Below are 17352 nucleotides of genomic sequence, written 5' to 3' on the forward strand. Positions count from 1 at the left end.
GCATCGTTGTGCTGAAAATGTGCTTAGGGAAAGCTCTGTTCCTAGGGCATGGGGGCGGAACTCAAGTTTTACACTTCAAAACAAAACAAAACTGGACACACAGATAATATCAGACGTTTTAATTGATTTTCCCTCACTTCCAGAACATTAAATTTACATAGGACAAAGAAGAGAACAAACAGGCCTCAATCTCCGTTTGTTTTGTGAGCGTTCCAAAGACACAACTCAGGAACAACGCAGACAGAAGCCTTACTATGTCGTCTTTCTTACCCCTATTGATTTATTGTGTGTGCTTTCTTAAGAACACTCACTGCCTGATCGCAGTCCCTGAATGTGGTGATTTGCAATACAGTACATGGAATTACATGATACTTGTTATACCGTGGCTTTACCTGAAGTAGTGAATATAAGACAACACTCTGATCAGAACATGACGAGAACCAGCTACAGCTGCTGTGTTTCGCAGGCATTAGCCCAGCCCAAGCCTTAATTACACAAACCAACGTTAAAAATCATAATCTGAATATCAGTATCCTACTCAGTATCAAATCACACACACACACACCCCACCAGACTAAACCCATTTGGACAATCCAGGTCAAGTGTCTTAACTCACCCGCAAGCCCCTGTCTGGCTAAAGTTGTTATGGCTGAAACCAAAGGAACAATTTAGCATCACCAACGTTGCAGGGGTGGTGGCTTAGTGGCAGAACATCTGCTTGGCATGCACAATATCCCGGGTTCAATCCCCGGCCTCTCCAGTTGAAAGAATCAGCTAGCAGGTGATCTGAAACCCTGACCTCCTAGAGAGCCACTATCGTTCTGAAAAGACAACAATACTGATGCTGATGGACTGCTAATCTGATTAAGTACAAGGCATCTTTGCATGTACAATTCCATTGTTTCCAGCTGGACCTGCATCACGGCTGGTTTTAGCTGGATTGTAGTATGGTTCATGCATCAGACAATCCTGGCCCATCTTTTGTGAGGTGCACGGGGACAACTTAGAGGAGAAAAAGAAGAGTTGGATTTATATCCCCCCTTTCTCTCCTGTAGGAGATTCAAAGGGGCTTACAAACTCCTTCCCCTTCCCCCCTCACAACAAACACCCTGTGAGGTAGGTGGGGCTGAGAGAGCTCCGAAAAGCTATGACTGGCCCAAGGTCACCCAGCTGGCGTGAGTTGGACTGCACAAGCCAATCTGAATTCCCCAGATAAGCCTCCACAGCTCAAGTGGCAGAGCGGGGAATCAAACCTTCAGATTAGAGTACACCTGCTCTTAAGCACTGCGCCACTGCTTAGGTGACATGTGAGTTGACTTGTTAATGTGTAAAGTGAATGTGATTCCCCAAAAGTCAAATAACAAACTGTATGTAAAAGATTTTCAACATGTGGCCTACAATACCTGCAACTGGAACATATATTATAATTTAGGCTACATACATGGACCCTTCCGAACCACCAATTAAAAAAGCCTTACTGTTTATGAGCTACAGCTCAGGTTTTTAGCTGGTTTTGCGTACTCCCGTGTCCCACATTGGCCTACAAAGACCCGTGGCAGTTATTACCACACAGGAAAAGAGAGACGTCAGTTTAGATTACACCTTGATTGTAAACTTTTGAAATAGTGCAGATTATTATGTTGCTGCTGTGGAGCTTGAAATCAATACTTGGAATGTATAGGATATAACTTTGTCCTGCCAATGAGACGCTGACCCAAGACATCGCTATCTAATGCTAGAAGTGATGCTCTATTCTTATGAGGTCTTACTGCATGACATCCTGTCCTTCGAAATGCCAGGGGTTTAAAACCAGGAGCTCATACATGCCAAGTGTGCTACTTCAGCTCCCAATTCCTATACTGAGGAAATGGGATGAGAGAATCGTGTTTGTGGTAGATTAAAATAGTGTGCAATTTAATCCAAATCACCAAAAGCAGAGGATCCTATTGAATGGTGTTAAAAAATGCAGTTTAAGAAAAGAGATTCCACCGAAGCATTGGCACACATTTTACAAATAACTAAATCTTCACCAATCTTGTAAAAAAGGTAGTGATTTCCAATTTTTAAAAAAGCCTTAGTGAACTTATTTTAGAGTATTTAGTTTTCCAGCTACATGATAGTCATCCGCATGATTGCGCAAGAATATGCAAACTACTGTGATTATGACACGACTGCTATTTGCTTTGGAACGTGATTACCATTTGCACGGGCAATCTTATTAAGCTCTGGTGTAGCTTTGCGAAAGAATTTGTGGCCACGGGAATCAGTGCTGAGAAAAACATATCCTGGAGGAGATGGGTAAGTCGCCGGGCAGATGGCCTGCATCTTTGGAATATATTCTGAACGGTACATGGTGCCAGCTTCAAAAGGCGCTGAACTAGAAACAGCCATCTTTGAAGGCTTGCAGCTTTGAGTTGGAATGATACTGTGTGGTACATAGTGAGCTCTGAAAGTGGTCATATCATCAAATTTCCCAGAAGGCTTTCTCATTTCCTGGGGCCTCTTGATCATATCTTGCCGACCGGCATCCCAAGCTTGGAAGTCGTCCCTCATGGTTGTGTTCCCTTGGAAGGGGACATTATTCTTCCTGGTAGTTTCTAGTGGTCTCATGAGGACAAGTGGATGGACTTCATGTTCAGTATAATCCAGGTGGGTTGTAGTGTTCAAGTCCATATTACCTGCAGGCGGAATATATTCTTTTGCTTTGTGGAGTTCAGGTAAAGAGACCACCCACGGTTGAAAGCTATCACGGAATTCTGTCACTCCGTTAAAATGAGCCTTTGATTCTATTTTAGTGTACTCAGGTTTGAAGCTTTTTGGAAGTTCCCCCAGGAGCCCTCTAAAATCACACCGGTGCGTTGTGATGTCTTCGAGAGGTTGGCTGTTCGGCCTGTATTCTACTTTTGATCTTGTCCACTTTGGCTCCAACTGATGCGCAGTGTAGTCAGCGCGATGGCTGGTGACGCCGTTGAAAGGCTGGTCGGAAGCGTTCGCCTTTGCGACAGGCTTAAAACTTTTTTGAGTAGTGAGCTCCTTGGGGAAAAAATCATCTTGAAATGTAGTGCTATTCCCAAACTTCTCGGTAGGGGGGTGGTAGATATTGTCGGTTTTGTAAGGCTCCCTTCTATGAATTTCCCAGGCTCTGTAGTCATCTTTAGGACAAAAACAATGTTTAATAACTGACCGGGATGCTAATGCCCTATATCAAGATATAGAACTGTGGCATTCTACACAAACTAAAGTCAGCCTGCTCATGTCAGCAGGTCAATCTTTATTATACCACTCAAGCCCTACTGAACAAGCCTGTTTGTACAGTAGCTGCCCTGTTTCTCCGAAAATAAGACATCCCCTGAGGATAAGACGTAGTAAAGGTTTTGCTGAAGTGCTAAATCTAAACCATCCCCTGAAAGTAAGATGTAGCAAATTTTTTGTTTGGAAGCATGCCCGTCGAATAGAACACTAGAGCATGCAGCTGTGGACCAGAAAAATAAGACATCCCCTGAAAATAAGACATAGCGCATCTTTGGGAGCAAAAATTAATATAAGACTCTGCCTTGTTTTCGGAGAAACACGGTATAGATGGCATCGATAGGAATCTTATTTGATTTCTTCCAAATACTGAGACACAGAAAGAGAGAGGGGCATGTTTATAGGACAAACCAAACCACTGTTTTATACCAGTGTCATTGAAATGATCCCCTAGAGCACAGGTGTCAAACTTGTGGCCCTCCAGATGTTATGGACTACAGTTCCCATCATCCCCTGCCAGCATGATGCTGGCAGGGGATGATGGGAACTGTAGTCCATAACATCTGGAGGGCCACAAGTTTGACACCTGTGCTCTAGAGTTTCAGGCACTTTGAGAAACAGAGCTTATGTTTATGCCACCATTTACACTTTTAGTGTTCACACGGACACCAATAACCCAGTTGAAATAAAGTCTGTTGACCTCTTTTCTCATGGCACCATCATTCTTCCTTTTCTCTCCTGAAACGCTGACTTGGGCTTGTACAAAGGCTGCCCTTTGTTGTTTTTTAAAAAATTATAAATAACAACTGTTTTGGATGATCCCAACTGCTAATGGGAACATTCGAGCACACGGGATCCAGGTCACAATGCGACTGTTTCGCTCATGGAGGTGTAATAAGGAAGGTGGTAGCGTGACTCACAAGCCTGATGCTGGCCCGCCATCTCAACGCCCTCCCCACTGACTCAAAGCAAGCCTCAGCTAATTATGAGTGTGCCATGCAATTTCTCAGGCTTGTATACGTAATGGCTGCTTGTTTGGCATAGGGCCGTGCAAAAAGGAATTGTAGGGATTCGATGGGATTCCATGAGTAAGCGGAGACGTTTCCAACAATAAACAGGACCCCTCCAGTGGTGGTGAACCTTTGGCACTCCAGATGATATGGACTACAATTCCCATCAGCCCCTGCCAATTGGCCATGCTGGCAGGGACTCATAGGAATTGTAGTCCATAACATCTGGAGTGCCAAAGGTTCACCACCACGGGCCTAAGCCTTAAGGATAATACAGCCCTGCCCCTCTCCATGGAAACCTGGGAACTGTAGCTTGAAGGTGCTGAGAAAATTTCCTAGTATCTCCCCAATGCCTACCTCTCATGTACAGATAAACACACAGCTGCTATTCTCATGGTTCATAGGAAAGAGGGAAATATTTTTCAAACCAGTTACGTCTATAGTGTAGATCTGTTGTACGGTGCAACAGGAGACTTTGCTTTTGCCTAAGAACCTACAGATGACATTGGACAAGAGCTGTATTGAAGGAGAGCATCCGCTACCAAGAGGCAGACCTCTGAAGGTCATAGGCTGATTGCCAACCTGGTGCTTACAACAGACGGCAACTGCTTCTCTCTGCAACAGTAGCACGTGCTATTACCTTGGTATGTGGGTATTGTATCTAGCTTTCCTCCTTTGACACGTTTCCTGTCTAAAGGTTTTACTAAAAGCACTGGTTGTATTTTGTGAGCGTTATAATCTCTCCTGTAAGTTGTTCCCAGGTCTATATCTCCGGGTGCTGGCTTGTATTCTTCTTGCACCCGAATAGGCCGACTGGCCACATCGTACGGAAGGTAGTCAGACCTAGAGCGGGAAGGGCAAAGAACAGAATGTAAAGGACCAAAGCTTGCAACAGTAGCAAACAAAGTAAGTCGAAGTATTTCAAAAAAGTTTAACTATTTGAAAGGCACTATGGGGTTGTTGCCAAACACCACATGAGTGACAACTGTAGCTGTAATAGTCAATCAGACTGATAAGAAACCCTTTGATTGACTGATTTGGTATATCTTTTTAATCAGAAGCGGTTTTAAATTCTGGCGAAAACAAAGTGGCCAGCTGGCAATCCCTTTACTCATTGCAGACATATTCTTCACCTGCCTCTCATAAAGGCAATGCCAAGAAAGATACATGCCTGTTGCCAGTGACCAAGGGAGGGGGAACTGTGTCCGGGGCATGAACTGCCTGCGTGCCTCCTCCCACCCCCGGCCCCGCCCTCAACATGCGAATGCAATGGTGGCACCCAGAGCAAGCTGACCCTGATGTCCCCATTGCAGCTACGTCTCTGCCTGTTGTAGCAGGGCCGATCATCACTAAAACGTTTTTTCAGAACTATCAATTTATAAATGCCAGTTTTGCCAATACAATTGATTCACTAAATTTTATGGATTTAAATAACAATATTGGTCAAGTGATTAATTAAGGAGCCCATGGCGCAGAGTAGAACTGCTGTATTGCAGTCAAAAGCTCTGCTCGTGATCTGAGTTTGATCTCGACGGAAGTCGGTTTCCGGTAGCCTGCTTAAGGTTGATTCAGCCTTCCATCCTTCCGAGGTTGGTAAAATGAGTACCCAGCAACATTCCCTGTAAGCTGTGCGGCCAGATAAGGGACCGCCCAGCAGAGGGAGCTCTCCAGGGTGGCTCAGTTCCGTGTAGACTCTAGGACAGTGGTGGCAAACCTTTGGCACTCCAGATGTTATGGATTCACCAGTTTTACCAGCATGGCCAATTGGCCATGCTGGAAGGGGCTGATGGGAATTGTAGTCCATAACATCTGGAGTGCCAAAGGTTCGCCACCACGGCTCTAGGAAGTTCTGTGCTGCATTGGGGACAATTTAGAGGGACTATTGGTACCCAGCTTGCTGGGGGCAAAGTGTAGAGGAGTGGGGCAGATCCTGTAAATCGTCTGCTTAGTAAACATCGTGATGTGATTTCACCCCATGGGTCAGTAATAAGTCCATGCTTGCACATAGGACTACCTTGACCCTATCCATTAGCCATGTAATGGTTCTGTTGGTTCTCGGTAGCGGAAAGTGACATCAAGGTGCATCTAACTATGTTGATCTCATAGGGACTTCAAGGTGAGAGCTGAACAGAGACAGTTTGCCATTGCCTGACTCTGCATAGCAATCCTGGACTTCCTTGCTGGTCTCCCCATCTAACCAGGGCCAACCCTACCTAGCTTCCAGGATCTGACAAGATTGGACTAGCCTAGACCATCCATGTCAAGTTTGCTGGCTCTTAAATTATGCCAAATTGTGCCAATAGTTCCCTAGCTATTATTTCTTGGAGGGGGGTACCCCCCACTCAGCGGTGGGATTCAAATAATTTTACAACCAGTTCTGGTGGTGGGATTCAAATAATTTAACAGCTGGTTTACAAGCACCATTTTAACAAGCGGTTCTGCTGAAGTGGTGTGAACCAGCTGAATCCCACCCCTGCCCCCACTTCTACATTAGGGCCATATTTACCTGAAAGTTGTGATTCCTTCCATTTTCCCTCCATGTTTTTGGTACTCCTGTTTTGGCTTGAGACTCTGGGGAGGAGGAAGGCTGCCATACTGAAGGTATTTGTCTACGTATTCTGTCACGACGCAAGACTCGCCTCCATGGTCATAAATCCGTGTGGGATTGTGAGGGCAGCGATGGCGTCTTGAAGTTGGACAAGCACACCCATGCACGGAAACAAAATTGAAAGGGGAAGCCGTGAACTTAAAACATGGCAGAACATTCGGTTACTTTCTGGAGCTTTAAAAGATGCAACATTTCACTGCAGAGCTGTGACTGCCAGCAGAGAAGTCCATGCTAATAAAACCTAAGTTTTATACTCAGCAAATCACAGTTTTATTTGGTGGTTTGTTTTGTTTTGATGCAGATGTTTCTGCTTCTGTGTTTCAGTTTTTGCCAGTTCATTTTTCTTGGCTTCACACAGCAAGGGCTGCCTTTCAGTGGGTATCCTCTGCTCGCAAAATAAAAATAATACAACCATGTCATGAAATAAAAAACAACCTAAGAATTGTCAGTTTTCGACTGTGCCATAACAACCAGCCAGGGATGTAAAACAACATTCAGTGGTGTAAAATTATAGTCATAAACAGACTAGAGGCAGACAAAAGAAATGGAAAAAGACTCCAGTTAAAACCAACACTTTGGCCTAATGCCTAAAGGGTAGTAAAATGTACTAGGCAAGTCTCAAAAGGGGGGGGGGCACTCCAAAGGCAAGGAGCCAAAACTGAAAAGGCTCTGCAGGGGCACAGACAGTGGAGCTTGGGCGTTGCATCTAAACCAGGGGTCGGGAACCTGCGGCTCGCGAGCCGCATGCGGCTCTTCCGCCGCTGTTCTGCGGCTCCATGAGCGGAGCCGCCGGCCCCCTCTTCGCCCGCCCTGCAGGAAGCAGGGCGGGCACATCTGTAGCCCGCGGCCGGCGAGGCCGCGACACGGGCTTTGGCTCCCGCCCGCCCCGCTTTGCCAGGGTGGTGGCCCCTCCCCGGCGGCCGGGCAGGCCGGAGCTGCCGGGCGCTTCGCCCGCCCTGCAGGAAGCAGGGCGGGCACATCAGTGGCGAAGCTCCCACGAGTTTAGAGCTGCAACGCCCCTCCCTCTCAGGAAGCCCTCTGTAGAGAAAGGCGCTGAAATTTAAGTTTCCGTTAAGGGTTTTTGCTTTTTTTTTAAATCGGAGAAAGGTCCCTTCAGCTTAAAAAAAAGAGCAAGCCCATATGCTGGCTTGCGCTGCAACGCCCCTTCTCTCAGGAAGTCCCTCTGGGAGAAAGGGGCGCTGAAGCCTTGCTTCCGCGCTATGGGCTTGCTTTTTTTTAAACGGAGAAAGGTCCCTTTCTCAGCTTAAAAAAAGAGCAAGCCCATAGCGCTGGGTTTAGTACTGCAACGCCCCTTTCTCCCTCTCAGGAAGTCCCTCTGGGAGAGAAAGGCGCTGAAGCTCTAAGCTTCTCGGCACTCTCCCGCCACAGGAGCAGCGCCAAGGACCCCTGCCCCACAGAGAAGAAGGCTCAGCTCCCTGCTCCATGGTAGAGAGGGAATGGCGGTGGTGGCCTGTTCGGTGCCACTTGCTCTCCTGTTGGGAGCTCCTGCCCCAGCAGGGAAAACTGCTCCCACCTGCTGGGACAGAGGGATGGCAGCCTCCACATTTTTTTTCACACACCCCATCCTTTACACTTAGGCACCATCGTAATTCATGGATGCGGGCACATCTCAGCCCGCGGCAAGCGGGGAGGAGGAGGGCGAGCGAGCAAGTCGGCGGGGAGCGGACGGGGGGCGAGCGAGTGGGTGGGTGGGGGGTGAGCCAAATGGCTCTTTGGTGGTGAGCCAAATTTGGTGGTGAGCCAAATGGCTCTTTGAGGGGAAAAGGTTCCCGACCCCTGATCTAAACTAATGGATTAAAGGTAGTCCTTCAAGTTCAGCCCTGTGCTGCTAAGGCTTTCCAGCTAAACGACGGCCCTGCCAGAGCGCCATGTTATCTACGCGATCTCACTCGTAGCTCCCCTTTGAGGCTGCTCTTTTTTGGCTGCTGCTTGCTGCTTTTCACCCTGCCTGTTCCAGTTTTCCCTTTCCCCACTTCTAGGATGTTTCCTAGTGGCTTTGCCACACTGACTCTAAGCTGCATCTGGCAACCTGTATAAAATTGCCTCGCAAATCACAGAAGAGTCAAATTGGAAAAAAAATGCTCCCAACCTGTCCCCACTCCTCCACCTGAGTGGCAGAGGCTTATCTGGTCAACCAGATGTGTTTCTGCACTCCTACATTCCTGCTGGGTGACCTTGGGTTAGTCACAGTTCTCTCAGAACTCTCTCAGCCCCACCTACCTCCCAAGGTGTCTGTTGTGGGGAGAGGAAGGGAAAGGAGCTTATAAGCACCCTTGAGTCTCCTTACAGGAGGGAAAGGTGGGGTATAAATCCAAACTCTTCTTCTTCTTTACATGGGAGGCTATTCTAAACACGATCCGTGCCTTCCCCTATTGACACTTTGAAGTGGTACAGTCTATTGGATGATCTCATTTGGTTGCATAGACAGACAAGTCTAAAGAGGAGCTACCTCAACCCCGAGATGGAGTCTTCTTGGCAAATACACTAAGACATTCAGCCAAAACCATGGTCCTTGCTTTGTATTTTCAGGCAACAATCCTCTAGAGCACAGGTGTCAAACTTGCGGCCCTCCAGATGTTATGGGCTACAGTTCCCATAGTTTGACACCTATGCTCTAGAGGCAGTTCTTCCAAAGCCATGTCCCATTAGAACAACTCTATTTAATTATAAAAAGCTGCCCAGTGGGATTGAAGATCTCAAATGGCTTATAAACAAACTGAATTTCCCGGTAACGCTTCTAATTGTCGCAGTTAAAGTTTCCGTTGGAGCAAAAACAGTGTCTATATCGCCCTTGTCTTTCTGGCGGCTGGTGGCTGCTCAAATGACCCAGTGCTGACAAGCAGAAAAACTCCGTGGAGGATTCAGGAGGATTTATGGCTACGGAGACCTCTCTCAAGGAAATTCAGTATAGCTGCTAAAAAGATAAATGGTATCAACAAGATTAAACTGTCAGCAAGTATTCACTTTAATGGTACTGCTCACACAGCTAATTTGGCTCTGAACAGTATCACACACTAAAAGAAATATATATATATATAAATCTGTATCTGTATAAACAATTCATAATGGATAATTTTAGTACCCCTGTATATAACAGGGCCAAATGGGGGAATTCCCTGGGGTAGGTTGATTCTCTAGTATCCCTTCTGTTGAAAAGCACTGCTTCTATTTGCAAACTTTATCGGTCTCCATAAACCCAAGAATTATAAATGTATTAAACTGGAACACTGTAGGTGTGCTTGAATGGAAATTAAGGATAGTACCTCCTGTCCACAGGCCAGGTTTGATGATGGGAGAGGCATAGAGGTAAAAAAAATCTAGGGGAATGGATTTATCTTGCTGGCCCGGGGGATCCTGCAAATTAGCCCCTGTGGAATAGTAACGGCCTACCTATTCTAAGCCGGCATCTTTCAAGTGCTCCTCTTAACAGGGGCAGGAAGCACCTTCCTTATGAGGATAGGCTGCAGCATTTGGGACTTTTCAGTTTGGAGAGGAGACATCTGAGGGGGATATAATTGAAGTCAATAAAATTACGCATGGGGTAGAAAATGTTGACAAGAGAGAAATGTTTCTCTTTCCCACAATACTAAAAACAGGGGACAAAAGTTGAAAATGCTGGGGGGAAGAATCAGGACTTATAAAAGGAAACATTTATTCATGCAACGCATGATTGGTGTTTGGAATATGCTGCCACAGGAGTGGGTGATGGCCACTAACCTGGATAGCTTTAAAAGGGGCTTGGACAGATTTATGGAGAAGTCGATCTATGGCTACCAAACTTGATCCTCCCTGATCTCAGATTGCAAATCAGACCAGGTGCTCGGGAGCAGCCGCCGCAGAAGGCCATTGTTTCACATCCTGCATGTGAGCTCCCAAAGGCACCTGGTGGGCCACTGCGAGTAGCAGAGCGCTGGACTAGATGGACTCTGGTCTGATCCAGCAGGCTCGTTCTTATGAAAGACCCATGGTGTCTCTTGACAAAGGAGCTTGACTCAACCCCACTAGCAATACTGTAGAACTTAGGACCAAGGGGCACCTGAGCCATTTCTCGACCTCTTGGTAGGAAGGAGGGGGTTGAGGAACAGTTTATAAAGGTGGTCTGCAGAGCTGTCAGTAGAAGAGTCCAGTTGAAACATCCTGTAGTTCAAAGGTGTAGGACAACGTGGCTGCTGTCCCTCTCACTGAAGCCTTCGTGGGACAGGAAATCAGTACCCCTCGTACTGTACAGTACCTTGGATAAAAGCTAGTGGCTGGTAAAAGTCAGGCCAACCAGAGTTTAAGGCACCTTGGGATCTCTGATCTCTAACACTGTTCTAGAATCACATAAAAGGAAGCATCTTAAAGTACACTATATATCAAAACATTAAACAGAAATATCCCTCAAATGGGCTCACCTCCTCTTCCATCTGCTGCTCCTTCGGCAGTTGTCAGGAGGTGAGGTTTATTGTTTGGGACCTGATGAATTATGACATCAGGAGGACTTCGACCGGCCATTATCCTCCCTGGCTCTTTCTCTCTCTCTCTTCCTTCTCTTTTTTTCCTTCTATACCTTCTGGAAAGCTTGTCTCTCAAAACAGGTTTTCAGTTCTCATCTCCAGTTCTTCTAGGTTCCACTACACTACAGCTCTGCCGTTACCTGGATGGGATAATTTTGTTCACCAGGACAATTGTGTTTGATGCCAGTGTAAAGGAGTACCGAGGGTTGCCCAAAAATACATACCTTACTACATGGTATTTCAATCCTGATATGAATAATATTTAGAATCATATGAATCACCAAGAATATATATTTGTAAGCCACCCTGAGTCCTTCAGGAGATTGGCAGGGTATAAATGCAATAAATAAAATTAATAAAATAAATATTTACACTATCAGGGGGGGGAACCCTTCCCCACAATAACTTGGGGCAGGAAGAATGGCCCCCAGATGAACAGGTGGAGAGTGTTTGGACTCAAACAAGATGCAGGGCTTTTTCACATGGGATCTCTGGTTGGTTCTGGCTCCATTACTGATTTGATTTATTCCCTGATTTCCACATGCATTCTTGTGCCTCTAGTTCTCATTTTGGATTTTTTGTCTCCCCACTACCCCATTTCCCCCCCGGTTCTCTTCAGACTACTTTTACAGTGATGGTTCTGGAAGCCGATTTTGAGTCAGCTTTTTCCTCGTGTGTAGTGTTTTCAACAGTTTTCTTTGTTCCCGCCCCCTCGTACCCACCTCCAGCCCACTGCTGAATGACTGAACTGTTGTAGTCACACCCCTAAATTCAGCAGATGCTCCTCAATTCAGCAATTGTTGCCCAGCTCCTGGTGGGAACATCTGCTGTGCCTAGATAAGAGCAGCAGCCGTAGTGGCTAAGAGCAGGTGCACTCTAATCTGGAGGAACTGGGTTTGATTCCCTGCTCTGCCACCTGAGCTGTGGAGGCTTATCTGGGGAATTCAGATTAGCCTGTGCACTCCCACACCAGCTGGGTGACCTTGGGCTAGTCACAGCTTTTCGGAGCTCTCTCAGCCCCACTCACCTCATAGGGTGTTTGTTGTGAGGGGGGAAGGGCAAGGAGATTGTAAGCCCCTTTGAGTCTCCTACAGGAGAGAAAGGGGGGATATAAATCCAAAACTCTTCTCTTCTTCTTCTTCTTCTTGATCTATCCAGGCAGTTCTTGTACTCCAAAGACATCGTTTCTCACAAACACACAAATATGGCTCTTTGGTACTTGCTACAGGTGAGCCTGCTTATTGCTTCGGAGTGTTCAGCGTTTCAGGATCAAAGTTTCTGTCCTGGGTTTGCTGCCTAGCTCACGTATCAGGCAAGACACTCTGTGTCCTCTAGCTGTGCATGCAAGCAGCACTTGTTTCCCTGAGCTCTGGTTCAAGACATCTGTTACTCATGGGCAGATTGAACAAAAATGAAACGAAATTAAAATGTTTACTTCTTGTTATAGAGGCGTCCCACGCTCAGCTGTAACCGATACCTGGCCGAGGTTCCAAATGTATCTTTTCAAAACAAGACGGCAGACCCGTGAATGCCTCTAACAGACAAATGCAGTTATAGAAACATTTTTGTGGTATTAAAAAAAAAAAAGAAGAAAAAACTTGCCTCTTAAATGTCCTGTTGCCAAAACCTGGCCAAGCTTCTCACGGTGCAAATAAATGGTGTCCCCTTACTTCTCACAAAACGCTATTTTTAAAAGGGGTTCTTAAAACTAGCTAAGCGTCTGGAACATTAAACAGGCAGGAATTATCAAACAAAAATAATTTGTTTGAAGCCCTTGACATATCTAGGCTATAAAACGATGGTTTTCACTGTCATGGCTTTCTGCAAAGAATCCTTAGGACTGCAGTTTGGCAAGAGTGACTGAGAAATTGCTACAGGTTTCTCTAACTCCCTTTCTCAGTAGTGTTTGGGATGGGACACTGCCACTTTCAGTACACTGTGGGCATATGTCTCAGAATTAAAATTGTGGCAGCAGAGGGCACTTTATTGAAACATTTAGATTCCACCATACACAGTATATGATGGCATGTGTAATCACACACACTGGATTGTGATGAACTGTGCACTCTGAATAGTCGTAAGCCATAAGAACACCTCCTGAATAGATTATGAAGTAATGCACCATGCAGAAAAAAAAAGAATATATGTCTGCATGACCCACTTAGCAGTTACCAAGTAAATGCTAACATTGAAGGAAACAGTAGTCTTAATGTTTATAAATGTCGTGCCACAGATATCAGTGAGACACATGCTAAGTAAAAAGATAAAACGTTTGGAGTCTAGAAGTGCGGTCCTCCCTGTCCTTAAAAGCAAAGAGAGTGTTTCCATTGGGTATTTTTCTGCTGTTTCTTTTCCCCTTGGAAACCCCATTGTGCAAGAAGCTCGACTCCCTGGGCAACCAGTCCCTCCACTGAAACAGGAATGATGCAGCGCTGGGGCCTAAGTAAAGCAAACTTAACACACTGTCTGAATCAATAACTACTTGAGAGCTTATTGACTTCAAAATCATTGGCAATGTTTATTTTTAAAAACCATTTGTTTGTGCTAGTGTATCAGTGTAGAACAGCTTGGAAACATATTTGGCTGGCTTAAAGTTTCTCAGTCTCTTCCAGTGTCGCATTGCACAAAGTTTACATTGGCTAGGGATCAAAATATGTCCTGGCTTCATGCAACGCAATTTAAACACCACCGCCCAACCTCGTTACACAGGTGAGAATCATCCCATTTCCGAAAACTGTTTTCAAAACTCTGCGTTATCAATCAGTATTTATTTACGATCAATGACCAGCACAAGCTATATATATATCCTTGTAACCTTGCATGCCACCAAATTTGTTTATTTTTTTTTCAAAATGCTTATCAGTAAGTAAAACCCAAGATAATATTGCCTATGGGCACTTTTGCACATGCAGAATAAGGCACTTTCAATCCACCTTCACAATTGTTTGCAAGTGGATTTTGCTATTCAGCACAGTAAAACCCAGCTACAAAGTGCACTGAAAGTGGATTGAAAGTGCATTACTCTACATGTGCGAAAGTGCCCTATGTCACCCAGGATGACCCCTGGTTATTGAAACGCTGTGTTAAAAGAAAACAAGACTGGTAATATATTTTCAATGCGACAGATGTGAGTTGCTTCCTTCCTGTTGCTGAGTATGCTGTTCAGAAATATTACCTTTCAGAATTATCCCTTTCTAAGTCCACTGAACTTCAAAGGATGCAACTCTGGCTAGAAGTGCAGTGTATAAAGCCCTTTTAGGCTTGTGACATTGGTTTCCTGGTGCTTGGATTCTGGCTACTGATTCTGAGGCAATGCCTCACTTACCTCCAAATGAAAATGTAAGCTCCTTCATTAAAACATTTATATATATATATGCATTAAAATTCAAGGGACAGACTGCTTTAGAAGGAAGAAAATCCCTTTTGGACTGTGTAAGAATAATTTGCTTCAACAGAAGCATTGTTGGTGGGCCTCTCACTGGAATTGAAGGCGGCAGCCCAGAGACCTGACTCCTCTAGAGATGGAACAGGCTCCCGAAAGCAAGGGGAACTCAGCGATATCTCTGCATCCAGAGCAGTTAGTCCAATTATAGCCAACGCAGAGATGCCGCCAAGTTGAATTTAAATTGCCATCTGGGGAAAACTTTTGTATGTTAGAATGTTTTTTACTGTTAATTATTTAATCCATCGTTTTTATAACCGTGATTATAATTGTGTGCGTTAGCCACCCTAAGCCTTGCTTGGGTCGGGGAGGGCGGGGTATTAAATAAAATAAAATAAAATTAGATAAAAATAAATTGCCTGCTCAGCTGCGGCTGCCTGAAAGGAACAACGGTCAAAGCAGTGAATTGGAAGTGCAGCTGACCACAGTGGGTTATTAGTTTGGACTCACCAAGCTGACGTTTAATTCATTGCGTTATTGTGGACACTTAGAGTTTTCTTCTAGCATGTGAGCTGGGAACTAATACTCTGGCAGTAGGCAGCAAATCATGTGAATTTTTATTGCTTGGAGAAACACCAGTCCTTTGAAGCCCCAAAAGGGGTCTTAAATTATTACATTCTCTCCCTAAGGACCTTCATCTACATCTCTCTTTTAAATTGTTGTTTTCTGTCTTGGGAGCGCTAATTTGATGGAAAGGCAAAATACAAATGTTTTAAATAATTATAAATAAAAGCACCTGCTTGCGGAGCCATGTGAAAAAGCCAGACTGCTTATTCAGGTATCTTTCAATTTAAATGGGAATATATTTATCCCTGCATTTATCTCACAGCCACACCCTGCCTTGCAGGGACCATACAGCTGGGACTGGTAGAGTGACTGACAGCTGAATAAAATAAAGTAAAACCATGACACAGTTGTCATGGCTGGTGTGTATCATATTGGTGTTTCCCCCAGCAACTATTGTCCATTGTGAACTAGTCATGTTGTTCTTAAACACCACTGGCTATGTGCCTAAAACCTCAACTGGGGAGGGCTGAAGGTTTTTCTGTTGTGGGAGACAACTGCATGACACTCTGAGCATCCTGTTGCCATAGTCATCCGGGACCCCAAGCACCATCACCAACATTTTCCCAATTGCACATGCATGGCAGTATTGAAAGATACATGAACACTCATGGGGACCACCCTCACATTATGTTATTGAAGATGAGGAGGAAATAACAGCATTTTCAGTAACAATTCTTGGGCAACCTGTATTCCGAGGCCCTTTCCGCACACACAGAATAATGCACTTTCAATCCACCTTCACAATTGTTTGAAATGGATTTTGCTATTCCACACAGTAAAATCCAGCTGCAAAGTGGATTGAAAGTGTATTATTCTGCATGTGCAGAAGGGGCCAGAGTGAGGCCATATGCTCAGCCACTGAGTGAGATAGATGACGCGTATGTAAAGTGCCATCAAGTCACAGCCAATTTATGCCAACTCAGTGGGTTTTTCAAGGCAAGAGATTGAGGTGGTTTGCCATTGTTTGCCTCTGCGTAGCGACTGATGGATTAATTTATTTACGGTCACTGACCAACGCTAAACATTGAGTAAAACAACCAAAGTTCCAGAATAATAAAATGGAAGGCATTCAAGGGAAACAGTAAAAACAATCAAAATGTTAACTTGCAATTAAAAAAAAATAGACAAATAAAAGGGAAATCAGTAAAACTTGGACGGTAAAGCTAAATCCAAGAACATTTCTTAAAAGGTAATATTTAGTTTTAAAATGCAATAGGACCAAGCTGGCCACAAGTCTTAAACGCATAGGCACAGCCCAGAATGGCAACTGGGGATTTAAAGCACTGTCGCCTAAATACAAGACCAAGCCCCTAATTGCTATGCCATACATTCAACTGTGATTTCTGGGTAAATGAGAACACTACCATCCTATGGGCATGTTGAACTGCCAGATTTGGATCTAGGAGACCTGGGTTCGAATCCCCACTCCGCCATGTCAGCTGGGGGACCTTGGGCCACCCTCAGCCTAGCCCACCTCATAGGGCCGCTGTGCATGAGATTAAAACAAACAGGATAATATGAGAAGGGGGAAAATGGTGTTGCAAGCCACTTTGGGAGAGAAACAGCGGAGTATAAGTACATAAATATTTATTGGATCCATCCATCACACTCGAAGCTGAGTGAACATACTCGGGATCGCTGCGCACATACCGGCTGCAAAGGAGGCGGCCACCTCCCCGGAAAGTCCCACGGGCGACCTTGTGCGGAGACACGTGTCGGCCGGGCACGCATCATGTGTGAATGGACGATCCCTAAGCCTGGGGGCGGACGAAAAAAAGGGCCCCCCTCCTTTGCTCCCTTCCTTACCCGCAGGTACAAATCTGGCACAGGCACTGAGGGCGCTTCATCCTCCCGGCAGCCGCGGCTCCTGCCTGCCTGCCTGCCTGCCTGCCTCACCTTCTCTCTTCGGTAACCAGGCAAGCCCCGTCTCCTAGCAACCAGCGTCGCCGCGCGCGCGAA

General features: G+C 45.5%; 1 protein-coding gene across 1 annotated transcript; it reads right to left on the bottom strand.

Moving 5' to 3' along the window:
- Positions 1 to 1162: 1162 nt before the first annotated feature.
- SAXO2 (stabilizer of axonemal microtubules 2) lies at positions 1163 to 17338 on the bottom strand. The gene is made up of 4 exons (XM_048519629.1): positions 17200 to 17338; positions 6766 to 6945; positions 4900 to 5102; positions 1163 to 3152 (listed from the first exon to the last, which is right to left on the bottom strand). The coding sequence occupies exons 1-4, from the start codon at positions 17238 to 17240 to the stop codon at positions 2161 to 2163; spliced, it is 1416 nt and encodes a 471-aa protein (XP_048375586.1). The 5' UTR covers positions 17241 to 17338; the 3' UTR covers positions 1163 to 2160.
- Positions 17339 to 17352: the final 14 nt, after the last annotated feature.

This window comes from Sphaerodactylus townsendi, linkage group LG17 (genome assembly GCF_021028975.2).
Source record: "Sphaerodactylus townsendi isolate TG3544 linkage group LG17, MPM_Stown_v2.3, whole genome shotgun sequence".
NCBI lineage: Eukaryota > Metazoa > Chordata > Lepidosauria > Squamata > Sphaerodactylidae > Sphaerodactylus > Sphaerodactylus townsendi.

Excerpts from the sequence above, each read along its gene's own strand:
- SAXO2 (XM_048519629.1), bottom strand. The coding sequence starts at position 17,240 with ATGAAGCGCCCTCAGTGCCTGTGCCAGATTTGTACCTGCGG. Across the intron at positions 6,946-17,199 it reads TGCCAGATTTGTACCTGCGG|ACGCCATCGCTGCCCTCACA; the intron begins GTAAGGAAGGGA and ends TCCAACTTCAAG. Across the intron at positions 5,103-6,765 it reads GAAGGAATCACAACTTTCAG|GTCTGACTACCTTCCGTACG; the intron begins GTAAATATGGCC and ends TTCCCGCTCTAG.